The 24,710-nt window shown below is 38.6% G+C and overlaps 1 protein-coding gene across 1 annotated transcript; it reads left to right on the top strand.

Moving 5' to 3' along the window:
- The first annotated feature begins 2,996 nt into the window (after positions 1-2,996).
- hmgb1b (high mobility group box 1b) lies at positions 2,997-9,015 on the top strand. The gene is made up of 5 exons (XM_063016794.1): positions 2,997-3,103; positions 5,889-6,045; positions 7,536-7,681; positions 7,780-7,954; positions 8,452-9,015. The coding sequence occupies exons 2-5, from the start codon at positions 5,899-5,901 to the stop codon at positions 8,572-8,574; spliced, it is 591 nt and encodes a 196-aa protein (XP_062872864.1). The 5' UTR covers positions 2,997-3,103; positions 5,889-5,898; the 3' UTR covers positions 8,575-9,015.
- Positions 9,016-24,710: the final 15,695 nt, after the last annotated feature.

The raw sequence follows: 24,710 nt of genomic DNA, 5'->3' as shown, positions 1-24,710 counted from the left end.
AGAAAAATGCCAAATTCCTAAATGTAAATTTAAGTGAATAAAATGAAATGGCACAATCTGGCAACCATATATTTATGAGCAATCCTGCTTATTATAGACTACATATTGCTTTAGTTCTTTTCTTATTGTTTTCTCTGAGGGGAGGTTTAAACCCAGGTTCCTAGGACCCCGGTGCTGTGCGGCATTCACACTAATCGCAGTGACACAGTGCCACTCAGTACAAGTATATTAAAATAGCTTCTATTATTGGATTGTAGCGCCACCCAGTGGTCTATATTAAAATGACATCTTTTTAGACTTGTAAGGCCTCATCTTAAAGTATAGGATTTTTACTACAGGAGAAGAGAGCTGTTTTGTTTTTTATTTTCAAAATCAAGGCCGAAAAATCACAATATATATTTTATTTAGACATACAGATATGCCCCCTCCAATACACGCATGTAAAAATAATAAACAAACTAATTCTGCATACTAGCTTTGCTTAATGTTAGAATAGGTCCCCACCATGTTCAAATTATGGCTACGGCCTTGTTCATAATAATACATTTTTATGCATTACAAATAAAATAACACTTTTTAATAAATATGTTTGAGATGCTGCACTGTAAATTGTTTTACAGTATGCATACAATGACATGGAATGTTTTGGTACAATATGCAAAACTCAGTGTGTTAGGTTTCATAAGGAGCAAAAAGGTCACTGCTAACCAGACAAGGGCTGTGTCTCAATCTGCACACAGAACCCTATACATTGTGCTCGAAACTGTAGCCTTGCTATTGGTCAATAAGTCAAATTGAGCAATATTTAGTATTTAGAATAGTATCTGAAACACTACAGCTCTTCTCTGCTCCCTGTTCAGCGTGACAAAGCGGAACATGCTGATGTATTTGTTGAATGTTATGTGCATACGTGGCTCCTCATCAATTACATTAGTTTTATATTCCTATTTTCAATTTTCCCCACTCTCAATTCATTTGATCTGCAATTTCCTGCTATATCTTATCTTATATTTTATTTAAGTTTTGGGGGTGGTCAACTGCTGGGGCTGTTGCCCCTTCCCTTTCTACGCCTATGTAATAAACTTGAACTTAAATTTGTAGGTGCACAACAAATGTGCCTGGCATGACATGGCATGTAACAGTTTATTGTGATTAGGAAGAGCCAAGACCATGACACTGAACAATCTCAAACCTCTCACTGGAAAGTTCATACTGCATATACTGTAGGTCTGTTTATAAGGGTGACATGACTTTTAGGTGGTACTTTAAACTTTAAGAACCACTAATCATAGAAAATGAAAATATAGAATATGTAATAGAGGTATTATGGGACACCCCCAGCATATGCTTAGTTATTTTTTTAACAACTGCTATTTAGGGTAAAGATCTAACTTGTCTTTACACCCCACTTGTCATGCATCCTCATTTCTCATGTCTTTTACCCCCACTTTGATCTTATCATAGATTTTTTAATGAAAACCATTATTCAAACGGAAATTCAAATATTTAAATATTCGAAGGACATTGTTATTACCAAATTAGTTTTTTATTTTTATATGAATCACCTCATGAATCTTGCTTGTAACTCACTCAGACACTCATGTTCAGCAGGTTGAAGTTTTCCCACTCAAGGTAGCCAGCACTGTCTTAAAGTACTTTGCATCAATGACAGTGCCCTTGATTTATATTTTGTATGGCCGCTCAGGTGGCGCAGCGGTAAAGTACGCTAGCACACCAGAGTTGGGATTTCGAATACATCGTATCGAATCTCAGCTCTGCCTCTCCGATTGGGCTGGGCGGCATGAACAACGATTGGCTGTTGTTGCTGTGGTATAAAAGTCGGATCACAGGTCCTCATAACTGGTGCGACTGCTGCCCCTGCTGGCTGACTGATGGCGCCTGCACAGGGCTGAGGAATAATGCTGATGGGGTGTGGCCCTCCGTACACAGTGCCCATATATGAACTCGACTCGTGCAGGTGAAAATTGCAGTCTGTACTGACTGTACGTGCTGGAGGGGGCGTATGTCAGTTGAGAGGCGTCCTCAGTCAGCGGTGAAGGGTCGAATCAGTATAGAGGACGCAATCAGGGTTGTTGGACACGACTAGATTAGAGGAGAGAAATTGGGGGGAAAAGTGGGAAAAATAGAAGAAAAAAAAGTGTACTAAAGCATGTAAGTATATTTGAGTATATTAATGTTTAATCAATTCAATGCTAAATAAAAATTTATTATAATAAATAACAAATAATTGTATGTTATATCTCTACATTTAAATCAATGGGAAGGAACGTAACAGTAGGGTGGCTTGGTGGGTAACAGCAAGAAGGTCCTGGGTTTGATCCCCAGGTGGGCCGGTTTGGGTCCTTTCTGTGTGGGTTTCCTACGGGAGCTCCGGTTTCCTCCCACAGTCCAAAGACATGCAAGTGAGGTGAACTGAAGATACAAAATTGTTCATAACTGCGTTTGACATTGAACTTGTGAACTGATGAATCTTGTGTAACCAGTAACTACCTGTCCTGTCATGAATGTAACCACAGTGTAAAACATGATGTTAAAATCCTAATAAATAAATAATAACTTGTCAGTTTGACTTCACACTCATGTAAACAAACCGATGTGGTTTCTGCCTAGTGTCATATATCATGTTTCTTTTGGCTTATTTAAACATTCCTTCTTGTTTAGAAAACAAATTCGGACCCCCAGCACCAAATCACAGACCCCCAGGAGCCCTGGACCTCTGTTTGAGCACCACTGTTCCACTGTATACATGCACTATGTATGTACTAAGCGAGCACTGTTCGACTATAGCGCCGAGCTGCACACTTTTCATATTAACCCGCCGTTCCAAAAAGATGACGTTCTTTCTGAAAACCGACCAATCAGGTCGTGTCTCTGCTATAGCCTATAGGCCGCTCTGAGCCAATCAGGCTCGAGTCGTGCTTGGCGGTAACCAATGGGAGTGCGCGGGTGTATGGTGTGTTCTGTGTTGTGCAGAAGGACAGACACGCACCGCTCAGAAGACGCTGTTGTGTTGTATTACTACTCTCTGCCATATAGAACCTATTAACTGAATATCTTCGCACACGGGAGGATTTAATTCCTGGTGAGTTTGGTAAAAATACTGGTTGGATCTGTTTTGTATGATAGGTTATGTAAAAATCTGTTTTTGACAGGATTTCCTTTGTTATCGAGATGTTTGGCATTCAAATAACCGGCCCATCTTTTGTCACGTAATGAGCCGTTAGTGTGTAACGGTCGGGTTGTTAAGTGAATTACGATACATTGACTTTAGGGTGTAAAAAATTGTGTGTGTTTTTAGACTTTGAAGGAAGTTTTTATTTCCGTGTGTTTTGAATAAACCGAATTCATTAGCTTAGCCTGAACGTTATTAACCGCCGGCCATTTCACTAGATGCTAAGCGCTCCAAATGGCTGTGTCCCAAATGGCTCCATGTTCCCTACTTATCCGCACTACCTAGCACGTCTTATTATAACTCATACACCACATGTAGTGCACCTAGTGGTAAATCCGGAGCCGTTTGAGATTCAGCCATTATATTTGCGTTACATTACAATGACGCAAATTCAGTTTATAATTTATATGTTACGCACCGTTAAATTTTTTTATTTAGGGAAAAATTGTTTTTATAAAATGTATTATTAGCAAAATGTGTGATTTTACTGATTATTCAGCGCGTCATTGCGTTTTAATGAGACTGGCTGGCGGGGGATGGGAGCTCGAATTATCAAATTATTTAATTTTTACATTTTTTAAAAGGGGTTTTAAACGTGTCCAGATTTATATAATGTTTGCTTCACTTTCTCTCTTAAATTCACAATGTTTGTAAGGCTAACATGTTATTGCAACATCCTGTCCCATCTGTGGATTTATTGCTTTGCAGACATAAAGGCAGGGAGCCATATTGGTCCCATTATGCTGTCTGTCTATGTAGATCCTCATCCCTCTCTCAATGGAAAAATGGTCTAAGAATATAATAAAAAAATATATAAATATACAAAAAAAAAATCATAAACACTTCAGTTATTTAGCTTATTAAAAAATTTACAAAATGTGTTTGCATCAAAAAAAAAAAAAAAAAAAAAGCATTTATCACACGTTGCACATAATGTACATATATATATGTGTGTGTGTGTGTGTGTGTGTGTATGTATGTGTATGTATTGAGTTGTTTATTTATCTTTACTAACTGCTTTATCCTGATCAGGGTCACAGTGAATCCAAAGCCTGTACTGGAAGCACTGAATGCAGTGTGTTCCCACACTCAGGACAAGTACTAACAGAATCGTAATTCACACTCGTACTTGGAGGCGATTTAGTGTTGCCAACCCACCTGCTAACACACTGTAATAGGGGAATTAAAACCAAAATAACAAAATCCAGGAAGGAGAGCAAGAAACATCCTGAGATCCATACAAGACTGTAACTGAAAGCAAGCATCATTAATGCAAATACACTGAAGCCGTGCATCACCCACACATCAGTAACTTATACAGGGTGTCCCTAAAGTCTGGACACATAGAAATATCACTAACTATAGTTAGCTATATGTTTACTAAAATACACACTTACATATTCCATCACAGATAGTGGAAACACTAGATGATGAAGATGTTATTGATTAATATTATAATGAAATGAAATATGCATTTTGCCTATGTGTCCAGACTTTAGGGGACACTCTGTATATTGGTATATTGGTAATGGTAGAAACTCTAATGGATTGGTGCCTTGCACATTGTGTTTCTAGTGGAACTGGACCAGTCCATTCCCAACCTAGATAAAGAAATGAAATAAATATATATAATAAATCCAGTTTTTTTTTTTTTTTTAAATATGATAATTTTTAGACCAAGCTTAGTAAATATATACTATAAATACGTAATAAATTATATATTTTTTTAGTTTTATGAATTTGAAGGTGGCATTTATAGTAATGGTGGGAAAAATCATCACTTCAAGCTCAGATTTGTCAGTAAAGTAATTTATTAAGAAACTCAATCACCTAACAGTTGATCGTAATAACTGAAACCTAAATTTGATGCATGATTTTGATGTTCAGGCGAACACCCATAGGCTATGCAATACAATCTGCAACCATTAGCAGCCTATAAAATCACTCGGGGGGTTTTTTTTTTTTTTTGGGGGGGGGGGGGGGGGGGGGGGGGGGGGTGCTTTGAAAGCTAGATTCGGCAGTGTGTGTGAAATTAGGGAATTTGAGTGGAGCTTATTACAACCGTTGCATATTTGTCATTTTAAGCATGTTGTCACGTGTTGTTTGTGCCACTTTTGTGTGGCTGTAAACGTTACAGTGTGACGATTAGTAAACGGCATGAACAAGTTAAAATTATATTGAAGGTTAATTCATATAGTTTTGTATTCCAATGATAGAGAATAAAAATGTAAAAATAATATAATAAAAGGTCATTTTCATGCTTCATTGCGTTTTAGAATGAAAATATTACTGATGAATGTGAGAGCTAAATGGCTGAAGAGTCCACATTTAATATCCAGCTATAATTGGAGCATGTGTTTGTGAATAAGAGGTCATCCTTCCATCTTCCACCTTGTGATTAAGATGGTTATTACACCTTGTACGTGACTGGAATTGTATAGCATGGCTATGAACAGAGCTAGGCTGAGGATGCATTAATAAATTGTCATTTTTAATTTCTATTAAAAGAAATTAATCTATTGCATGCTAAAATATTGCTCTCACTTTGACAAAATCAAATTGGGTGTTTTTTTAACTGAAATTGCATTAACACATTCCTTTACTCAGGGTAAAACATGTAATTTGGCCAGGGGTGCCAAAAAATTTTGTGCAGCAGTATCACAAATCTTTTTGATCTGTTTTCTTTTCTTTTAAGATTTGTCAAGATGGTCAAAGACCCCAGAAAGCCTAGAGGAAAAATGTCCTCATATGCATATTTTGTGCAAACCTGTCGTGAGGAGCATAAGAAGAAGCACCCGGATGCCAGTGTTAACTTCTCCGAATTCTCCAAGAAGTGCTCAGAGCGATGGAGGGTAACGGATGTTTTTCAGTCATGGCTGATAAGGTGTTTACTGTCTGATTATGGGTTGTTTATTTTTTATGAAGTGCTTAATCCTGATAAGGTTCGTGGTGAGTTTGGCTCCTGTGCTTTAGTAACAGTGTTTCTGAACTCAAATCAGCTGAGCAACTATTCTGTATGATCTCTGTCTGTGAGAAATGAGGATGCACGGCAAAGAAAAAAGATTTCATTTATACAGGACTCAGAATAAACACAGAGTTTGTAACTAACAGGCGCTTATAGAGCAAATACTTACATTTATAGTCTAACTGCAATTACTAACAAATCACTTGAGATGACGACAATTAATTGTCTAGTACCTTAATTTTACATTATTATATATTGCCAGTACTTGTTGAGAACAGCTGAGCATCACATAGGCCTCCCTTGGGTAATGCAGCTTATATACAGTCATTATCAATCACCCAGAAGCTGATATGGAAAGGGCAGAAAAGAGTAACGTCAAGAGTCACACCACACCAAAGAGTAAAATGTAGTAGGGCTGGTACAGCTTCATGCTGAGTACCGGCCCACTTTAGACACTGTGCTGTGCACTGGCAAACCCTAGCATAATAGACCACTGTGCCACCCAAGCACTGTATTTGAATAATATGTTTTATTTAATTAAGTCGTTTTCGTTTACTAATGGCTGTTCTGTATGAAGTGGATGAGCAGAATGTAAAACACTTACTGGCCTTTTTTTTTGCTTATTTACGCAACTATCTAATCAGCCAGCAGCAGAACAGTGCATAAAAGCATACAGACGTGAGTCAGGCTTCCCATGACATGTTCACATCAAATGACAGAAAGAATAAAAACGTGACTCTGGCTATAATAGAATACAGCCTCATCTTCAAGAGATTTCCAGTAAGCAGCAGTACTGAAGTGTAAACACCGTGTTAAGAGAGGTCAGAGGGGAATGGACTGGTTTGACCTCACAGGAAGACTACACTAACCCATATAAGCGATACTTCCATTATGAGAGCAAAAGAGCAGATCGAGTTCTAATTCGTCAGCCACAAACAGGCTACAGTGGGCAGAGAAACTAAACAATAAAAGACTGTCAGGTTTATCTGAGTATTGTTATAGACATGTTTATGTATTAGTATCATGTATTTCATCATGATGTCACATCAAACTGGTTCCGTGAATCGTGACGTTCAGTTAATGTACTTCAGTGGCCTTCCCATATCCTAAAGAGCAACAGAAGATGAATGTGCAGCAACCAAAGCTGCAGTAATTGTACTGACAGTTTCTGATAGATTGTTCCTGATCATTTGTTTATAAAACAACGGTTAAATTTTAGCATTGTGACAGACCTATGTGCACCAGATATATCATAAAGATGTTTAGATTTTAACAGTTTAACACAAAGCTAGAAAACACATCAATTTGTGGGGCTGTGAGGGCAGCTTAGCTCTCACTCCTGCTTAAAACGTGCACTTCCTTTTTACAAATCCTCAGACATTGTCACCGAAGGAAAAGGGCAAGTTTGAGGACATGGCAAAGCTGGATAAGGTGCGTTATGAGCGAGAAATGAAGAACTACATTCCTCCCAAGGGTGAGAAAAAGAAGCGGTTCAAGGACCCCAACGCCCCCAAGAGGCCCCCGTACGTGCCCAATCACATACACTACACACAACCTAATGCTGCATACAGTTACATTTATATATTTTTTATTACAATTTACATGTTCTGTACCCATTCAGGTCAGCATTTTTCGTCTTCTGTGGTGACTACCGCCCCAAGATCAAGGGTGAGAACCCGGGTTTGTCCATCGGTGACCTAGCCAAGAAGCTGGGAGAGATGTGGAACAGCTCATCAGCCGAAGTGAAGGAGCCGTATGAGAAAAAGGCCGCCAAGCTGAAGGAGAAGTACGACAAGGTGAGGTTAAGTGATTTCTAAAATAATACAAATAAAGGTTTGTATGTGTCCCAAGTGGTGCTATGGCGCTATTGATCGGTCGGGCAGCTACATATAGACATGATCAGCTATGTGCACCTGCACTGACAGGTACATCTTCCAATAGCAAGGCTGTTTCATCATTAGCCAGTCATGTTCATGCAGACGCCTGACTGCTTGATAGCACAGCTGACATTTGAACCCTGGATCCCCGAATCTCAATGGTAGTGGGCTACTTTACTGTGAAAAAATGATTCAAATCCCAGGATATCAATGAAATGCATATATGCAAGTGTATGCAAACTTTTATTTGACCTTTATAACCAAATAATAGCACTACCTGCCATTTTTACTTTAGAAATACAAACACAAGTACTCACAAGTGCGTTAGAATACTGTGAGGCACGTATTCATTATATTGTAAAGAAAATACAAGTAAAAATGGACATGTCATTGACCCATATTTAAATCCTCCGTAGGATATCGCTGCATACCGTACAAAGGGAATTGCAGGGTTTTCCAAAATGGACCCTGGTGAGGATGATGAGGAGGAGGAGGAAGACGATGAGGAGGAAGACGATGAGGATGACGAGGATGAGTAAATACCTCTGGAGCCTGGATTTGTTTTTTTTTTCATTTATGCCATAAACCCAGCGTACACGATTCACATCTTCAAACGTAATACAATTGTTAGTCGTGTATATGGGCTGTTTTTAAGATGTACAGTGTTATTCTCCTTTTGTAAAGTTAACCGTACGTGTTCTTTTTTTATTATTATTTTTAATTTTATATGATTTTGCTTAGTGGTAGTTCTTGCCTGGAGCAGTATACGGTAGAGGAGAACTCGTTCTCTAAATGTGCATAGCACAGTTATCTAGTTTGTGTAGCTCTGTAGTGCGTTATCATATTACTTTTTAAAGTTTTTCTTTTGTATTTGCCATCATGAGGTTCTTTAATTGTACTTTGAATACCACTCTAATTACGACAATGAAGCTTTGTTTTACATTCAAGAATGTGTCAAAATAAACTTTTTTTTAGAAAAACCACTTCTAAATTCATTGACTGATGTATGTACATGAACTGTGGCCACCTTTGTAAATAAGAAAAAAGATACATTTTTATAGATATTTTATATATTATTTATATAGAACTTCAAATAAAAGTGATTGAAATGTAAAATGTTTAAAAATGCAACTGTTTATGGTAAATATTTAGTAGGCTTTTATTGTCATGTCAGCTATATACAAGTACACATTAAAACAAACCAACCTACAATAAATACAGGTGACATTTTTAGACCTAAAAAAAGTGAAGGGGACGGGACCAAAAGAGCTGTGGTGTGGGTACACGGCACTGAGCAAATATAAAGTGATGAACTGCGCAAAATAGGCTTCATTAAAAATGCACATCGAAAAATTTGGCACTCTATATAATAAAAACTATAGCTTTATGATGCTGGACTAGGATTACAGGGCAGACATACAGTAGGTATGATTTATCATTCAATACAAAGTTACATGGCTTGCAGAAGGGAGAAGGCTTGTGTGTCTTATGTACATGGGTCTAAGAAACATCTGGTAATCACTAGCACATACACATGCAAAACAACTGCTTTTAAACATTTTAGGATGCTCTTGAGCAGTGAGCAATTAATATAGTGTGCTATTTACAGCGCCATCCAGTGGTTGTCGGGTTGTAATGAATGAAGCCTTAATGCAGTGATGTACTGTACGTATAATAAAACCAAAAATGAGTAGATTTCTACAAAACAGTAAGAATTTCGTAGTGTTGTGTATATATATGGTTTATGTAGGTCTAGAATGTGGCAACATGTGGTACAACAGCCAGTGTATGACAATATTTAGTGTTTAAGTGAGATTTAAACAATAGAAAATAAAACAATTGAAATCAGTAAAAAAAAATAAACAACCCACCCGACATTTGAAATAATATTAATAGTTAATATCAATCTGCACAAAACACTTTTGGTCAGCTGACCACATACAATACAAAAGAATGGGACAAACAATGCATAACAGTGACCCATAACCAAGCTTACCTAGCTTATAACCTTGTACTTTTTATAACTTGTTCTGCACCAAAACATCTGCAAATGAATACATGTAATTGTGCATGATGGACATTTTGACCTGATAATAGAGCATGTGGAGTGCATTGTAATGATGTCCCTGATTTCAAAGTGTTTGTAACAACCAGCTACAAACTCATTTAGAATGCATTTAGGTTTATGATTTATTTACTGACGTAAATGCCTCAGTGTTTTTTCGCCAGTCTGATTTCTATTGTCATCACATTCATGCCAGTGTTGTTGCCATTTGTTTGTAAGAAAACAAATGTTAACAGTAAATAATATGCAAAGCAAACAACTTTTTTAGTGTTGATCCAACACACATGAATAATCTGTATCTTTGTGTTTCTTTTCTATTGAAATGCTCAAAGCCCATGTGCAGAGTCTCTGTTCACAGTCTCTATTCATCTACGGGGTGAGTGCCATGCCTGTGCCCAGTGAATTGAAACCCCTTAAAGGGGTACAAGGGGAGGGGGTATTTTAAACAGATCTTTGTTGCTTCACATTAACACTGGACACACAGGAGGCTGTGGGAGAGCAACACAAATGCAAGAGAAAACAACACAGCACTGGGGTTAGAGCTTCGGGGAAAAGAACTAAAAAGAGTTCAAGACTGTTTTGGTAGATCATATGAGTCATTTTAGCTATAAGGTAAGTATTTATGGATTTGTCGTCTATTACAATTAGAATAAAGATCATAGTTTTGGAATCATTCAATTTGTCCAACATCCAATTTGGACAATTTAGAAAGAAAAAACATAATGACAGATTAATAAATCTTGGTACTTTTAAGAATTTTATTTAAAATTAATGAATCTAAGTAGGTATGTACATCGGCTTTTTCGCAAACACATGGATAGTTACTAACCCCAAGTTCAAATTGCAGCATATGTCATGATCTGGGGGTGCTTCAGTGCCAATGGTTGTATGGGTGACTTACACATTTGTAAAGACACCGTCAATGCTGAGGGGGTACATGCGCATTTTGAAGCAACATACACTGCCAGTTTTTTTTTTCTATTAGGGATTATTCTGCTTGTTTTAGTAAGACAATGCCAAGCCACATTCTGCATGTGTCACAATAGTTTGCAGGAATAGAACGAAGGTGTCAGACTCCCTGCAGTTCAGACTTTACTGCCATTAAAAGTCTGATGCATTATGCACAATATACAACATCAAAGACCACAGACAGCCGAAGTTAAACAGTTGACGTCTTATATTATAAAAAGCATGAATAAAAGTAACAGTGGTACATAAGCCCCTGCCCGAACTTCTATAGCCATTAAGTTTAGAATATAGTTTAGTTTATCATGTGTATGTTTATCACACTGTTTCATAGTGTACAATGTTTCCGTTTTATTTTTACATGTTTTTTTTCTACAGCCCAAATTTCTTTTGGAAACTGTTTTTGTAGAAACTACATGCTTCATTCGATCTAAATGGCTCTGATTTCCAGATGACCTTACACGTTTATGCACTTGCTCTCCAGGGGCAGGCTTTCAAACAGGTCTTTTTTCTTTTGGAAAGGCTTTATTCCTGCGCAGCACTGCTGCTTAAACTGCTTTATAGCCACCAACGAGCTCCACATATCTGAACTTTACTGAACTTTTGACAGTAACAAGGATGGTAAATGTCCAGTACACACCAGCAGGGCTCTACATTTCAGTCCTGAAATCTTACTACACCTGCACAGAGAGGTAAATGGATGTACCAGACCAATGGCTTCTTTAGGACTGATTAGTCTGGCAACCCTTGTCCATTTTCTGGTGAGTAGATTTACCTGGCAAATGTACAGTGCTAGTAGATATGTTTTACAGTTAATGCTACATTACAGTTCTATATTCTGTCTAAAAATTTAAATGTTTTATATAGAAACCCTTTAAGACAAGGTACTTAGGTTTGGAACTGCAAATCTTTACCTACTGTAACCATGAACCATTCAAAGAACCTTGTTTAAGTATTTGATTTTATATAATAATGGGGGCATTCAGGGAGGATTTTACTTAGAAGTCATTTAAAAGCTAATTTGAATGCTTGAATGTTTGTAATACATTTTGCCTTGTGCACATTTCCAAACTGACCTTTCTAGTATCATCCTTGCGTAGTACCTGGGGGATCCAGAGAACACACTGTTTGTTGAGGGATACTGTGACACAATGAGGGACCTTACCAATTAACAGATAGAGTTGCTGCTTTTAGAACATGACCCTAACAAAGAGCTCTTTTCTCTAGGTCATGTGGGAATTGGTGGCTGCAAATGTTACCAAGTACAGCGTGTCACGTTGTCCAGCGTAGCCGTGACTTTCCCACGGTAGTAGATAGTATCATATGTGGGGGTAAACCTACAATGTAAAACCACAGTTAACCACTGTTTGTTATCCTTTTCACAGATTTTTTGGACACTGGCTGCATTTGGAATGAATACCACCAATGTACTAGATGGTTCGAGTTTATCTATTAGTGAAAAAGTACTCAGGCCAGAGTCTCTGAGCAGAGCCAACAATCCATTGTCTTTCTCCAGGACGGTTTATGCTTTTGAAGTGAAAGAAGATACACAGCCAGGTGGGTTGCGCTCTAAAACCCTCAGGAAATTATTTAACTGGAAAACAGTAAGGTTACGTTTTCAGCAAGGTTTAGTTTTTGTTTAAAATGCAGTTCACAGTGTGAACAATGCTTTAGTCAAATTCATTCCAAATTTTCAGTCAAGATTGTTTGATCATCTTGTTGAAGTAAACCATGACCTCCTAAAGAGCCTCACACTGTGTCCCTGATCTGTCTTTGCTACAGGAACAATCGTAGGTAGTGTGGAAGCAGTGCATACACAAGGATACAGGGCCCTAGTGTATTCTGTACTAGAGGACGATGGAGACGGACTGTTCCTGCTCAACCCACATTCTGGAGAGTTCCTCTTGTCCCGTACTTTGGATTTTGAGGTGGAGCAATTCTACGTTCTCACAGCAGCAGTCCAGTACAGGGACAGTCAGCTCAGTAGGGTCAGGGTGTATTTCAACGTGGCTGATGTCAACGATAACCCACCAGTGTTCAGACTGAACGCCTACTCTGTCTCCTTGCCTGAAGATTCCTCCGCTGGCATGTGTTTCTTCAACCTGAACGTCTCAGATCCTGATGATGGTTAGTATAAAGGTGGGGGCACCACTGCAAATGTCATAATTTACCATATAGATCATGCTTTTACCCCTATTTTACCTTCTCTTGTTGCCTTCTCTTTTTTCCCTGGTTTATCACATGTAGTGTACCTACCATTGTTTACAAAAAGCTTATTTCCCTTAGACATTAATAGATAATTAGCAGCATTTTCTTAACACATTTTTTCTGGCAACACTCAGGTTACTATATATTTTTAATACAGTAATACATTGTTTATTTTTTATTTAATGTAGCATTTTAATCCAACCATATATTATTAAATATATTAAACCATATATTATGACATTTGTTGGCATATACCAGCCATATACTGCACCTGTGTATGTTTATCCCTTCCTTTTAATAAAACCAGACTGGTGTAGCTGTATCATTTTGCTGTCAGTCTGCAGTAGTGCCTGCCATTAGCTTCACACAGCAGCTTTGAAAGGCCTGGGCTGGCTGAAATTATAAAAGCGGTCTCATTAAGTCTTACGTCATGAGTCCTTTGTAGCTTTCCTGGAGAAGATGAATAAAGAAGCTGTCTCAGGGGAATAGTCTGTCCCTGCTAACAATTACAAAGCTTCTCTGCTTTCTTAGAATGTACTGCAGACTACACAACGGATCAAAAGGCTTGTAGTGTGGAAACCAAAAAATAAAGATGTTATTTTTTGTACAAATAGATTATTTTTTGTTGGCAATGGATAAGCAGAGACACATAAGCGAGTAAAAACAGAGACCCCCATTCCTATTAGTCTAGCATAGTGTAGAAACGATGCCAGTCCAGATAGTATTACAAGCAGATGGCACCATCTGTCACTGGGCAGGGATAAAAACAACAACAAAAGTGTTTTAAAACTAATTATCACAGACTGCATTGGCAGCATATACACAATCTGTAAAACAATGTGATGATATTAAAATCTTCATGATAAAATGTACATTTCTGTATTGTTTGATGTTATATTGATATGAATTCTGTGGGAAGTTAGTGGTGGTTTGTTGTTATTACATCACATTAAGTTATTCTCAACACAATGACATGTAATAAGACAATTTATTTAGTTTAACTACCTCAAACAAAACATCAACTCAAACATCCAGAATGTAATAGAGTTACCACACAGCTGGTCAATGAGCAAAGTGCACTCACTCACTCACTCACTCACTCACTCACTCACTCACTTTCTTAACCGCTCATCCAGTTAGGGTCGTGCTTGGGTGCAGGAGCCTATCCCAGCTTTTCAATGGGCGCAAGGCACACAGTAACACCCTGGACGGGGTGCCAGTCCATCGCAGGGCAGACACACATACACACATTCACCTATAGGGCAATTCAGTGTCTCCAATTAACCTGACTGCGTGTTTTTGGACTGTGGGAGGAAACCGGAGCTCCTGGAGGAAACCCACGCAGACACGGGGAGAACATGCAAACTCCGCACAGAAAGGACTAGGAGCGCCCCGCCTGGGGATGGAACCCAGGACCTTCTTGCTGTGAGGCGACAGTGCTACCCACCGAGCTACCGTGTCGCAGTTAAATGGAATTGTGGGTAATGTAGGAAACTGAAGTAAAAACAGACCAACACATGGTTAAATAGAATATCCCATTTAAATGTTGAACAATGTGCAATGTTTTCTTTCATTAAATATACTTAAATAAAATCAGCCACCCTCCAGACACAGCCAATCATGTCTGTGCCACCCTGAGCCACCCTGAGCACCTTTTTTTGTTGTTTACAATTTTACTCTCAAGTTAGTCACTGACAGTGTCTACCTGGTAGCTGCATGGTCTGAAAAAGACAGAGCATTACATCTTCACATGTAGCATCACTGGGCTGGTCAACTTGCTTTAATGAGGGAGCTAACTGTCTCTTCTATACATATAAACTAAAAGATGCATATACACCGATCAGGCATAACATTATGACCACCTCCTTGTTTCTACACTCACTGTCCATTTCATCAGCTCCACTTACCATATAGAAGCACTTTGTAGGTCTACAATTACTGACTGTAGTCCATCTGTTTCTCTACATGCTTTGTTAGCCCTCTTCATGCTGTTCTTCAATGGTCAGGACCCCCACAGGACCACCACAGAGTAGGTATTATTTGATGAAGGTCTAGAAGATGACCAACTCAAACAGCAGCAATAAATGAGTGATCGTCTCTGACTTTACATCTACAAGGTGGACCAACTAGGTAGGAGTGTCTAATAGAGTGGACAGTGAGTGGACACGGTATTTAAAAACTCCAGCAGCGCTGCTGTGTCTGATCCACTCATACCAGCACAACACACACTAACACACCACCACCATGTCAGTGTCACTGCAGTGCTGAGAATGATCCACCACCTAAATAATACCTGCTGACCTGAAACAGATGGACTACAGTCAGTAATTGTAGAACTACAAAGTGCTTCTATATGGTAAGTGGAGCTGATATGCTGAAATGGACAGTGAGTGTAGAAACCAGGAGGTGGTTTTAATGTTATGGCTGATTGGTGTGGGCTCAAGGCTAACTATTTGTGACTGCATTACCACATCAGATGGTTGTGTTTTTTTTCCAATTTTCAATCAAATGTAGAAATAAAGCCTCAATTATATGCTGTGGTAATCACACATTTGTATTTATTTTGCAGGAGTGAATGGAAAAACAAATATAAAAATATTATCAGGAGACCCTGAAGACAGATTTTTAATAAACCAAATGGGTAGTTTGTGCCTAAAAGGAGAGTTAGACCGAGAGACAAATGCAATGTACAGTGTTTTACTTCAAGCTAGCGATTGTTCTCTACCTGCGGACACACGTCTCACCAGCACTGTGCGTCTTACTATTCACGTCGAGGATATTAATGACAATGCTCCAGTTTTTACATCGGATAATACAGTTTCCTGTCAGGAGGACTTCCCTCTTCAGTCTGTTGTTACAGTTATTCAAGCAGTTGACCTGGACTCTGGATCTAATGGTGAAATTATTTACAGTTTAAAGGATTCTGCTGGAGGCTTATTTAGAATTGGAAGCACTACAGGAATCATATATCTGCAAAAGTATTTGGACAGGGAGCGTGAAGACCATATTCCAATAACGATAACACTTAAGGATAACGGTTTCCCCCAGCTGACAAGCTCTGTAAACCTTACAGTAGTTGTTGAGGATGTTAATGACAATGACCCAGTGTTTTCACAAACATTTTACAACGTAGTCGTAAATGAAGACACTCCTCGTGGGACGAGCCTGCTGAAAGTTCAAGCAAATGATCAAGACATTGGGTCTAATGCAGCAATACGGTATGAGATCTCCGAGATAAGGTTCACGGTGGACTCAGGGCTAGGTATCGTTTCAGTGATAGCCCAACTGGACAGAGAAAAAACGTCTTTCTACTCACTAACTATTACAGCAGTGGATAAAGGAGACATCCAAAGATCCTGCACAGCAACAATTAATATCACACTAGTGGATATAAATGATTGTGTGCCAGTTTTCCCAGAACTATTGACTTTTCATGTATTAGAGAATGAGGAACCCTTTCAAACCACCCATCAGGTATCATTTATCTTCTACAGCCATTTATTTTACACATAAATAAAACATAAAACACACTTTGTTTAATTAAATTTCATGTATTTTTATCTGAAATTCTAATTCTGTCTTTTCTAGATTACTGCATTTGATAACGACCTCGGAGTAAATAATCTTTTGACATATTTTATTGAAGATGGAAATTCTGACGGATCGTTTTTATTAGATCCAAACGGAACGTTTCACATACTACAAAATCTAGACAGAGAGGAACAAAGTCAGCACATGCTACAGATCATTGCTGTAGACTCAGGTACTGATATTTTGACATTTCTATTGATACAGCATGCCACCATACCTACAGATATTTATTTTTTTATTTATTTGGATTTTAACGTCATGTTTTACACTTTGGTTACATTCATGACAAGAACGGTAGTTACTCAATACACAAGATTCATCAGTTCACACAAGGTTATATCAAACAGTCATGGACAATTTAGTATTTAAAGTTCACCTCACTTGCAAGTATTTGGACTGTGGGAGGAAACTGGAGCACCCGGAGTAAACCCACGCAGACACGGGGAGAACATGCAAACTCCTCACAGAAAGGACCCGGCCCGCCCCACCTGGGGATCGAACCAGGACCTTCTTGCTGCGAGGCGACCCACCTAGCCACCGTGCCGCCCCAGACCTACAGATACATTTATCTTCAGTGCCTGATTGGTTAATTAGAAGTTGCTCTTTGGGTTGCAAGTTTGGATAAAGGAAAAACAACACTAGCTTTGGGCCCTTCCATAATTAATTGTGTGTTTGGGCTATCAATGTTTTTGTTTCCTTAATTTCGTTTTAGAGTATATAGCAGACACGTTTATCCAGAGCAACACACTAATCTGCCTTGCATTCTCCTCAGCAAACATACCCACTCTGAACTGTTCATTATTGGTGGTTTTTTAAGTACTGTAGAATGAGTACACGTTTTTGTAGATGCCTTGATGACTAGAGACGCCAGTTTATGCATATTCTTTTCATTAAAGCCATTACTTTCCAGGTTTACCACCACTAACAGGAACTGGAACTATACTTGTTCTTGTTGATGATGTCAACGACAACAGGCCTGTATTTGATTATGAGGAATTCAACACAATAATCTTAGAAGACGCCCCAGTTGGAACAATCTTTGCAAGAATTACTGCCTCAGATGAAGATATTGCTGTAAATGGACAAATAAGGTAAATAAGGGTGTTTTCTCACTTACTTAAATACTCCAGCCCACAGCAGGATGGTTCGTTTTTACAAGATACTGTGGTGGAACTTTTCCTGTCAGAAAGCAAACTCAGACACAAGAGATTCTTTTTAGCTGGATTGAAGTTTAATGAAAGCACAATTGTGGATTCTTACATACAGCATAGAAGCATACCAAAGTAAGAACAACTAAGTAATTTTACATAGGTCTTTTTATACCTCTTATCGCCCTCTCCATCGCCAACGCCTCCTCCACAGAGTCGGACACAAGAGAATCATCAGGAAGATGATTCTTACATACACGTGTGTTATTCAAAAATAAGAAGATCCATCTTGGCGCCATATCGCCATAAAGTCTGCAATGTTCTAAATAATTCTGGTCTTGTGATGTGATAGTCTTTTTTAGATTTCTTTTGCTTTTACATCCTTGTTATGTTTATGTTCGCATGTTCTGTTCTATTTCGTGACCTCGGTCACAGTGCTCTTATATATGTGAAAACTATCTTACACTTTAAATATGTGAAATACTTTTATATGATTTTATAAGAAGCCCCTTACTCATAATTCTCATTTCTATCGCAATACCTAATTGTTATATTATTGTGATGTCACCTCCACACTGTGAAAAATCCAAACAAAATGATTTATCCTTTTTTCTTTGGTATTTTATCCGAAACTTATCCTCATTTATATGCAGACACCAAAAAAAAACCCTTTAAAATTGTAATAGCAATGTGAAAAGTTCACATGGAGGACTAGAGAGAAACTCACCTGGGCTCAAAGTCGTAAATCACCTTTACTTAGTAAACATACAAATACCTGTGAAAACGCCCTTAGTATGACGTATTCTATTTTATTGACGTTGATTGATAATATTGCCCCTTTCCAACTCCCATGTGTACTCTGCTGTTACTGAACATTTACCTGCACTTACCTTTTATGTCTTTCTTACCTTCTAATTCACAGCTATTCTTTGGTTGGAACTGATGCTCCCTTTTCTATTAATGAAACTACTGGAGAATTATTCAACACTGGTAATTTGGACAGAGAAACAACGGCTTCTTACAGCATCACCGTAGTTGCCCGCGATGGGCACCCCAGTCTTCCCCTTTCAAGTTCAGCCACTGTAGTAGTGATGGTAGAAGATGTAAATGATCATGCCCCTCAGTTTCTCTATGGACCATATGTTGCCAATGTTTTTGCTGAACTAACCAAAGGTAAGAGTCACCAGCAAGGGACTTGCTCATATTTAATAAATGCCACTTAATACTCTAATTTCAGTGGACATAGTGCCCTCCACAAATATTGGCCCCACTGGAAAACAAACAAACCAAGCTGTAAAACATTTATTTTAATTCAAAACATGATTTTAATTCAAAATATTGACAAATACCATTTATTTTGAGTATATTAAAAGAAAGAAATGTCATCATAGGCACAATGCATTAATAAATCCTGGACAGGATGCCAATCCATCACAGGGTCTCAAAGACAAATCCTTTTCCCCTTTTTCAGACATAGCCAATCATGTCTGTAAGACATCCGACTGGCAGATAGCACGGTTGGTCATTAGAACCCTGGATTCCTGCAGTATTGGACAAGTGTCATTTTCCACTGCACAATACTACCACCTTTATTAAACATCTTTAAACATAAAACATAGTCAAGGTACAGGCTTAGTCTGAATCTAGAAAAAGCATACATGACGACTAGTTTAAATGCAAATATATTCTTAGTACAATGAGTTATTTTGTGTTAAAAGCGTTTTATTCTTTGTCATGTTTTATTTCTCTGAATATGTTGTGCCTTTATACTTCATGTTGTCATTTTTGCAGGTTCAATAGTGTGTACAGTGATGGCCAAGGACGCAGATGAGGGGAAGAATGGAAAATTACATTTCTCTCTCTATGGAGAACATGCCAATCTCTTTACCATCGGTTCTGACACAGGAACTGTTTTCACCATGGATGACCTCAAAGGAACAGGAGATATTACAGTCAGTGTTCATGTCCAGGATGGAGGAATTAATCCTAAAATGGACACCACTACACTGACTGTCCGATTTCAGAATACTTTAGACTTCCCGCTTCTTGAAGTAAATATTTATCAGAGTTCCATTTCCGAGAACACATTTCCAGGAACCGTGGTGGCGCTATCTACTGCAGAGACACACAGGATTGGACCCGTATCGTTCTACATGGCATCTGGAAACAATGGAGGTGTTTTTGAGATAAATGAGCGGACTGGAGAAGTGAAAGTGAAAAGTTCTTTAGATTTTGAGAAAAACAAGAATCACCATCTTGTAGTTGAGGCTAGGGACTCAGGTGTCCCACCTTTTTCAACGTATGCTAAAATTAATTTGACTGTAATCAATGTGAACGATAACCCACCTGTATTCATGCAGGAGGAATATAAGTGCGAAGTGTCTGAGAATGTACCTGAAAGTTGGGTATGCAACGTTTTAGCAACTGATGCTGACTCTCTGGAGTATGGACAGGTACAGTACATTATTTTGTCTGGTAATTTAGCTGGAGCATTTATAATAGACAAAACTCATGGGTCTATTAGAACTACAACAAGTTTAGATAGAGAGAAAATACCAGAGTACAAACTTACTATTAAAGCCATTGATAGAGATAATAGTGATTTTACTTCAACTGCAGTAGTTAACATAGTGGTCATGGATGCAAATGACCACGCACCTCGATTCTCTAAAATTTTCTTTACTGAGATTCCCGAGGATGCCGCTATTGGCCTTCGAGTAGTTCAGATAACTGCCAGTGATGAAGATACTGGTGTAAATGCTGTTATTTTATATTCTATTTTAAACTGGAGTGAGCAAATCCCTTTTAGTATTGATAAACATACTGGAACTATAGTTGTCATAGGTCCTTTAGATAGAGAGCAACAAGACCAATATATTCTCAGAGTTAATGCTAACGATTCAGCTTGGAGTGTCAGTACAGATGTCACCATTGACATTAAAGACATCAATGACAACACGCCGGTCTTTTCTGGGTCTACGTACTTTGTAACCATCCCCGAGCCACAAGCTCTGGACACTTTCCTCTTACAAGTCACTGCTCTCGACAGGGACATCGGACAAAATGCTCAAATTCTTTACTTAATTGATCCAGCAAGTGAAATGTTTTTTGTAAATGGATCCACTGGATCTATTTCTACAAAACAACTGATTTCTCTCAATGAGCTAGAATCTCAAAGCTATAATTTTACTGTCATGGCCGTTGATGGTGGTGCCAACCCTTTAAACAGCTCGGTCACTGTAACAGTGACTTTTGTTCAGTCTAACCAATTTCCACCCATGTTTTTGACCTTTAAGACTTACTTGTCAGTCCTATTTACCTTACCTATAGGAACAGAGATTATACAAGTCAAAGCAATAGATCCAGACCATCCAAAAAAGAATGACAGCATTGAGTACATAATTAGTGGAGGGAATGCATCAGAGTACTTCATGATAGATCTCCATACAGGAAAGGTCTTCATAGATAAATCCCTCAGACAGAAGGCTTACCTAACTCTTGTAGTTACAGCAAAAGACAAAGGTTTTCATCCTCTTTCCACGCAAACTGACATATCTTTCAAAGTAACACCTGAAAACTTATTTGCTCCACAATTTTTAGAAAATCGTGTCACATTTTCGGTCCCCGAGAACCTCCCTGTGCAGTCAGTCATCGGCAAAGTTCAAGCCACAGATCAAGATGAGGGAGTGAATGGATTACCTTCTTACAGCCTTAAAAGAGGCAATGAGGATGGACTATTTTCTATCGGGCTACTTTCAGGACTCATTATTCTAGTTAAACCTCTTGACTTTGAGAAGGTAAAAATCCATTATCTTCTTATCATCGCCAAGGATGGAGCCTGGCTCTCCAAGACTGGCACAGTCAGCGTCACAATAAATGTTACAGATGTAAATGACAACCCACCAGTCTTTACATCTATGGAATACACGGCTTCTATCTTAGAAAACTCTAGAATTGGTTCATCGGTGATTCAGATTAAAGCCACTGATGCAGATTCTGGAAGTAATGCTGAAATAATATATTTATTAATATCAGGACATGCTAAGCTCTTCTTTTTGGAAGAAAGTAACGGTACTATAACCTCTCTGGAAATGTTTGATTCTGAGCATGAGCAAACTTTCGAACTCATGGTCAAAGCAGCTAACATGGATAATCAAAATTTCTATGACATAGCACGTGTTAAGATTAAAGTTACAGACATCAACGAATTCATTCCAACATTTCAAAGTCATCTTTACAACTTCTCTGTACCTGAGACCATTCCTTTGCAAACGGAGATCGGACATGTTGTGGCCATCGATTATGATTTGGGTCTCATGGGTCAGGTCTATTACTCATTGTTTGGTCAGAGTAGACAAGCAGGGTTTGTACTTGACAAAATCAGTGGGAGAATCTACACAGCAAAAAGTCTGAAAAATCGAGAGCAGAATCATGCTACTCTTCGCGTACTTGCCAAGAATACAGGAAGCATAACTGGCTCCAATGTTGATGAGGCACTTGTACACGTACATATAATAGATGAAAATGATCCTCCAGAATTTGAATCTGCACGCTACACAATAATCGTACGTGAAGACACTACGGTTGGGACATCTATTTACAAAGTCAGTGCCTCAGACCAGGATGTGGTCTATAAATGGGGACAATTTTCTTATGGAATAGCAAGTGGAAATGTAAACAACTCCTTTATTATTGATCCTGTTTCTGGAATTATTACAGTCAACAATCAGTTGGACAGAGAGATATGGTCTGTATATAACCTCATGGTTGTTGCCATTGATGAAGGATCACCTCCTGCAACAGGCAGCACATCTGTATACGTTACCATCGCTGATGTTAACGATAATGCCCCTAGACTTACTTTCAGAGAGGGGTTCGTTAGGGAAAATCAGCCACATGGAACATTAATTGCCACACTGACGGCTATCGATGATGATCTCCCTCCAAATCAAGGTCCATTTACCTACTGGCTGATGAGGCCTGCCATGGGAAACAGTTTTACACTTACTTCTGATGGTGTTCTATTCACATCAAGGACACTGGATCGTGAAGTCAGTCCTATTTTTGATATAGAAGTGGTAATCCAAGATGCTGGTACCCCTCCTTTGTCCTCCACTACCATGTTTCATGTCAAAGTTCTGGATGAAAATGACAATCCACCAGTGCCAAGAGAAATTCATATTTTGGTCAAATATTATGGTGCATCCTTTACTGGAGGACTAATTGGTAACGTAAGACCAGATGATCTGGATGAACTGGATGTGTTTAACTGCAGTTTTAAAGGTGGACATGTGCGGATGTTTAGTTTTCCATTTGGGATGTGCAACTTATGGTCCTCTTCATATCAAGGAGAAGCAACACACAACATCACTGTGGAAGCAAGTGACAATTTTCACCCATCTGTAAACAACAGCATTTATGTGAATTATAAAGGCTTTACCAATGCCTCGTTGGACAACTGTGTTTTGTTTTATGTCTCTTTTTCCAATCTTGAGAACTTTTTGTCACTAAAATATCTGAAGTTTGTTAAAGCTCTGGATAGCCTTTTCAATCTACAAGCATCTAAAAGTCACGTATTTGGATTAAAGATACAAGGAAAAGAAATGCTACTTCTAGCGGCAATGAAAAACTATAATGGACTGTATCTGAGCGGAGAAGTAGCAAGTGGAATATCACGCATGCACCGGAAATTACTGGAGACACAAAGCAATGTGACAATATCTCTGGTAACCAGTGACCCCTGCTCTCTCAATCCCTGCCAGAATGGTGCTACCTGCAATAAAAATATTCACATCAGTCAAGACGTTGATGTGTTAGAGAGTTCCCGGCTCATATTTGCCTCTCCTCAATATGGAGAAGTTTATAACTGTACCTGTCCAGACGGATATACCGGCACTAGATGCGAGTCTGATATTGACGAATGCTTGGAGAACCCCTGTGAAAATAAAGGGAGCTGTTACAACAAACCTGGAGGATTTCTGTGTCATTGTCCAGACGGGTTCTCAGGATTTGACTGTTCCATTGTTGATAATGAGTGCCAGTCAGTAGTGTGTTCAAATGGTGGGACATGCTGGAACGTACAAGGGGGATTCTTTTGTGACTGCAAACCTGGATATGAAGGTAAGTAGCATGTTTTTAACTGTTTTCCACAATGTAATTAATAAAACTGGATGTTTGTGGGAATTTTATGCTCAGCTGTGCTATCTATGTGGCTGAGCGTCTAACAGACACAATTGGCTGTGCCTGAGGGAGGAAATCAGATGGTCACATTGCTGCTGTAAATGCCTGCATGAGTGGTGGATGATTCTTGGAGCATATAGCGTGACTCTCTGTGGCTTTCCAGGGGTGGTGCAGAGGAGTTGCAATCAGGAATTGGAAATGTCTAATTGAAAGGTTAAAAAATCAAGTAATACAACAGGTCTATTTTGGCCACTTTTGACCAGACTGATTAGTTAAGTTAATTAGAGTGGACGAAATAACAAAACCAGTACCTGACATCATGACAATGACATTAAGGCAGTGGGTTTCAACCTTTTTATCAGTTGTCAGGCGCTCGGATAGATGTATAAATAGCCCAAACAAGCAGAAATGTTCCAACAAAACTATGAACCTTTTTCTAGCTGCTGTTACAGAAGATTTATAATCAAACCCTCACTACAGGGTGTACTTATCAGTCTCATGTCATACCTTCATTTTG

The sequence above is a fragment of the Trichomycterus rosablanca genome, chromosome 20 (genome assembly GCF_030014385.1).
Source record: "Trichomycterus rosablanca isolate fTriRos1 chromosome 20, fTriRos1.hap1, whole genome shotgun sequence".
In the NCBI taxonomy this organism is placed as follows: Eukaryota; Metazoa; Chordata; class Actinopteri; order Siluriformes; family Trichomycteridae; genus Trichomycterus; species Trichomycterus rosablanca.
This window is presented reverse-complemented; position numbering and strand designations above follow the sequence as displayed.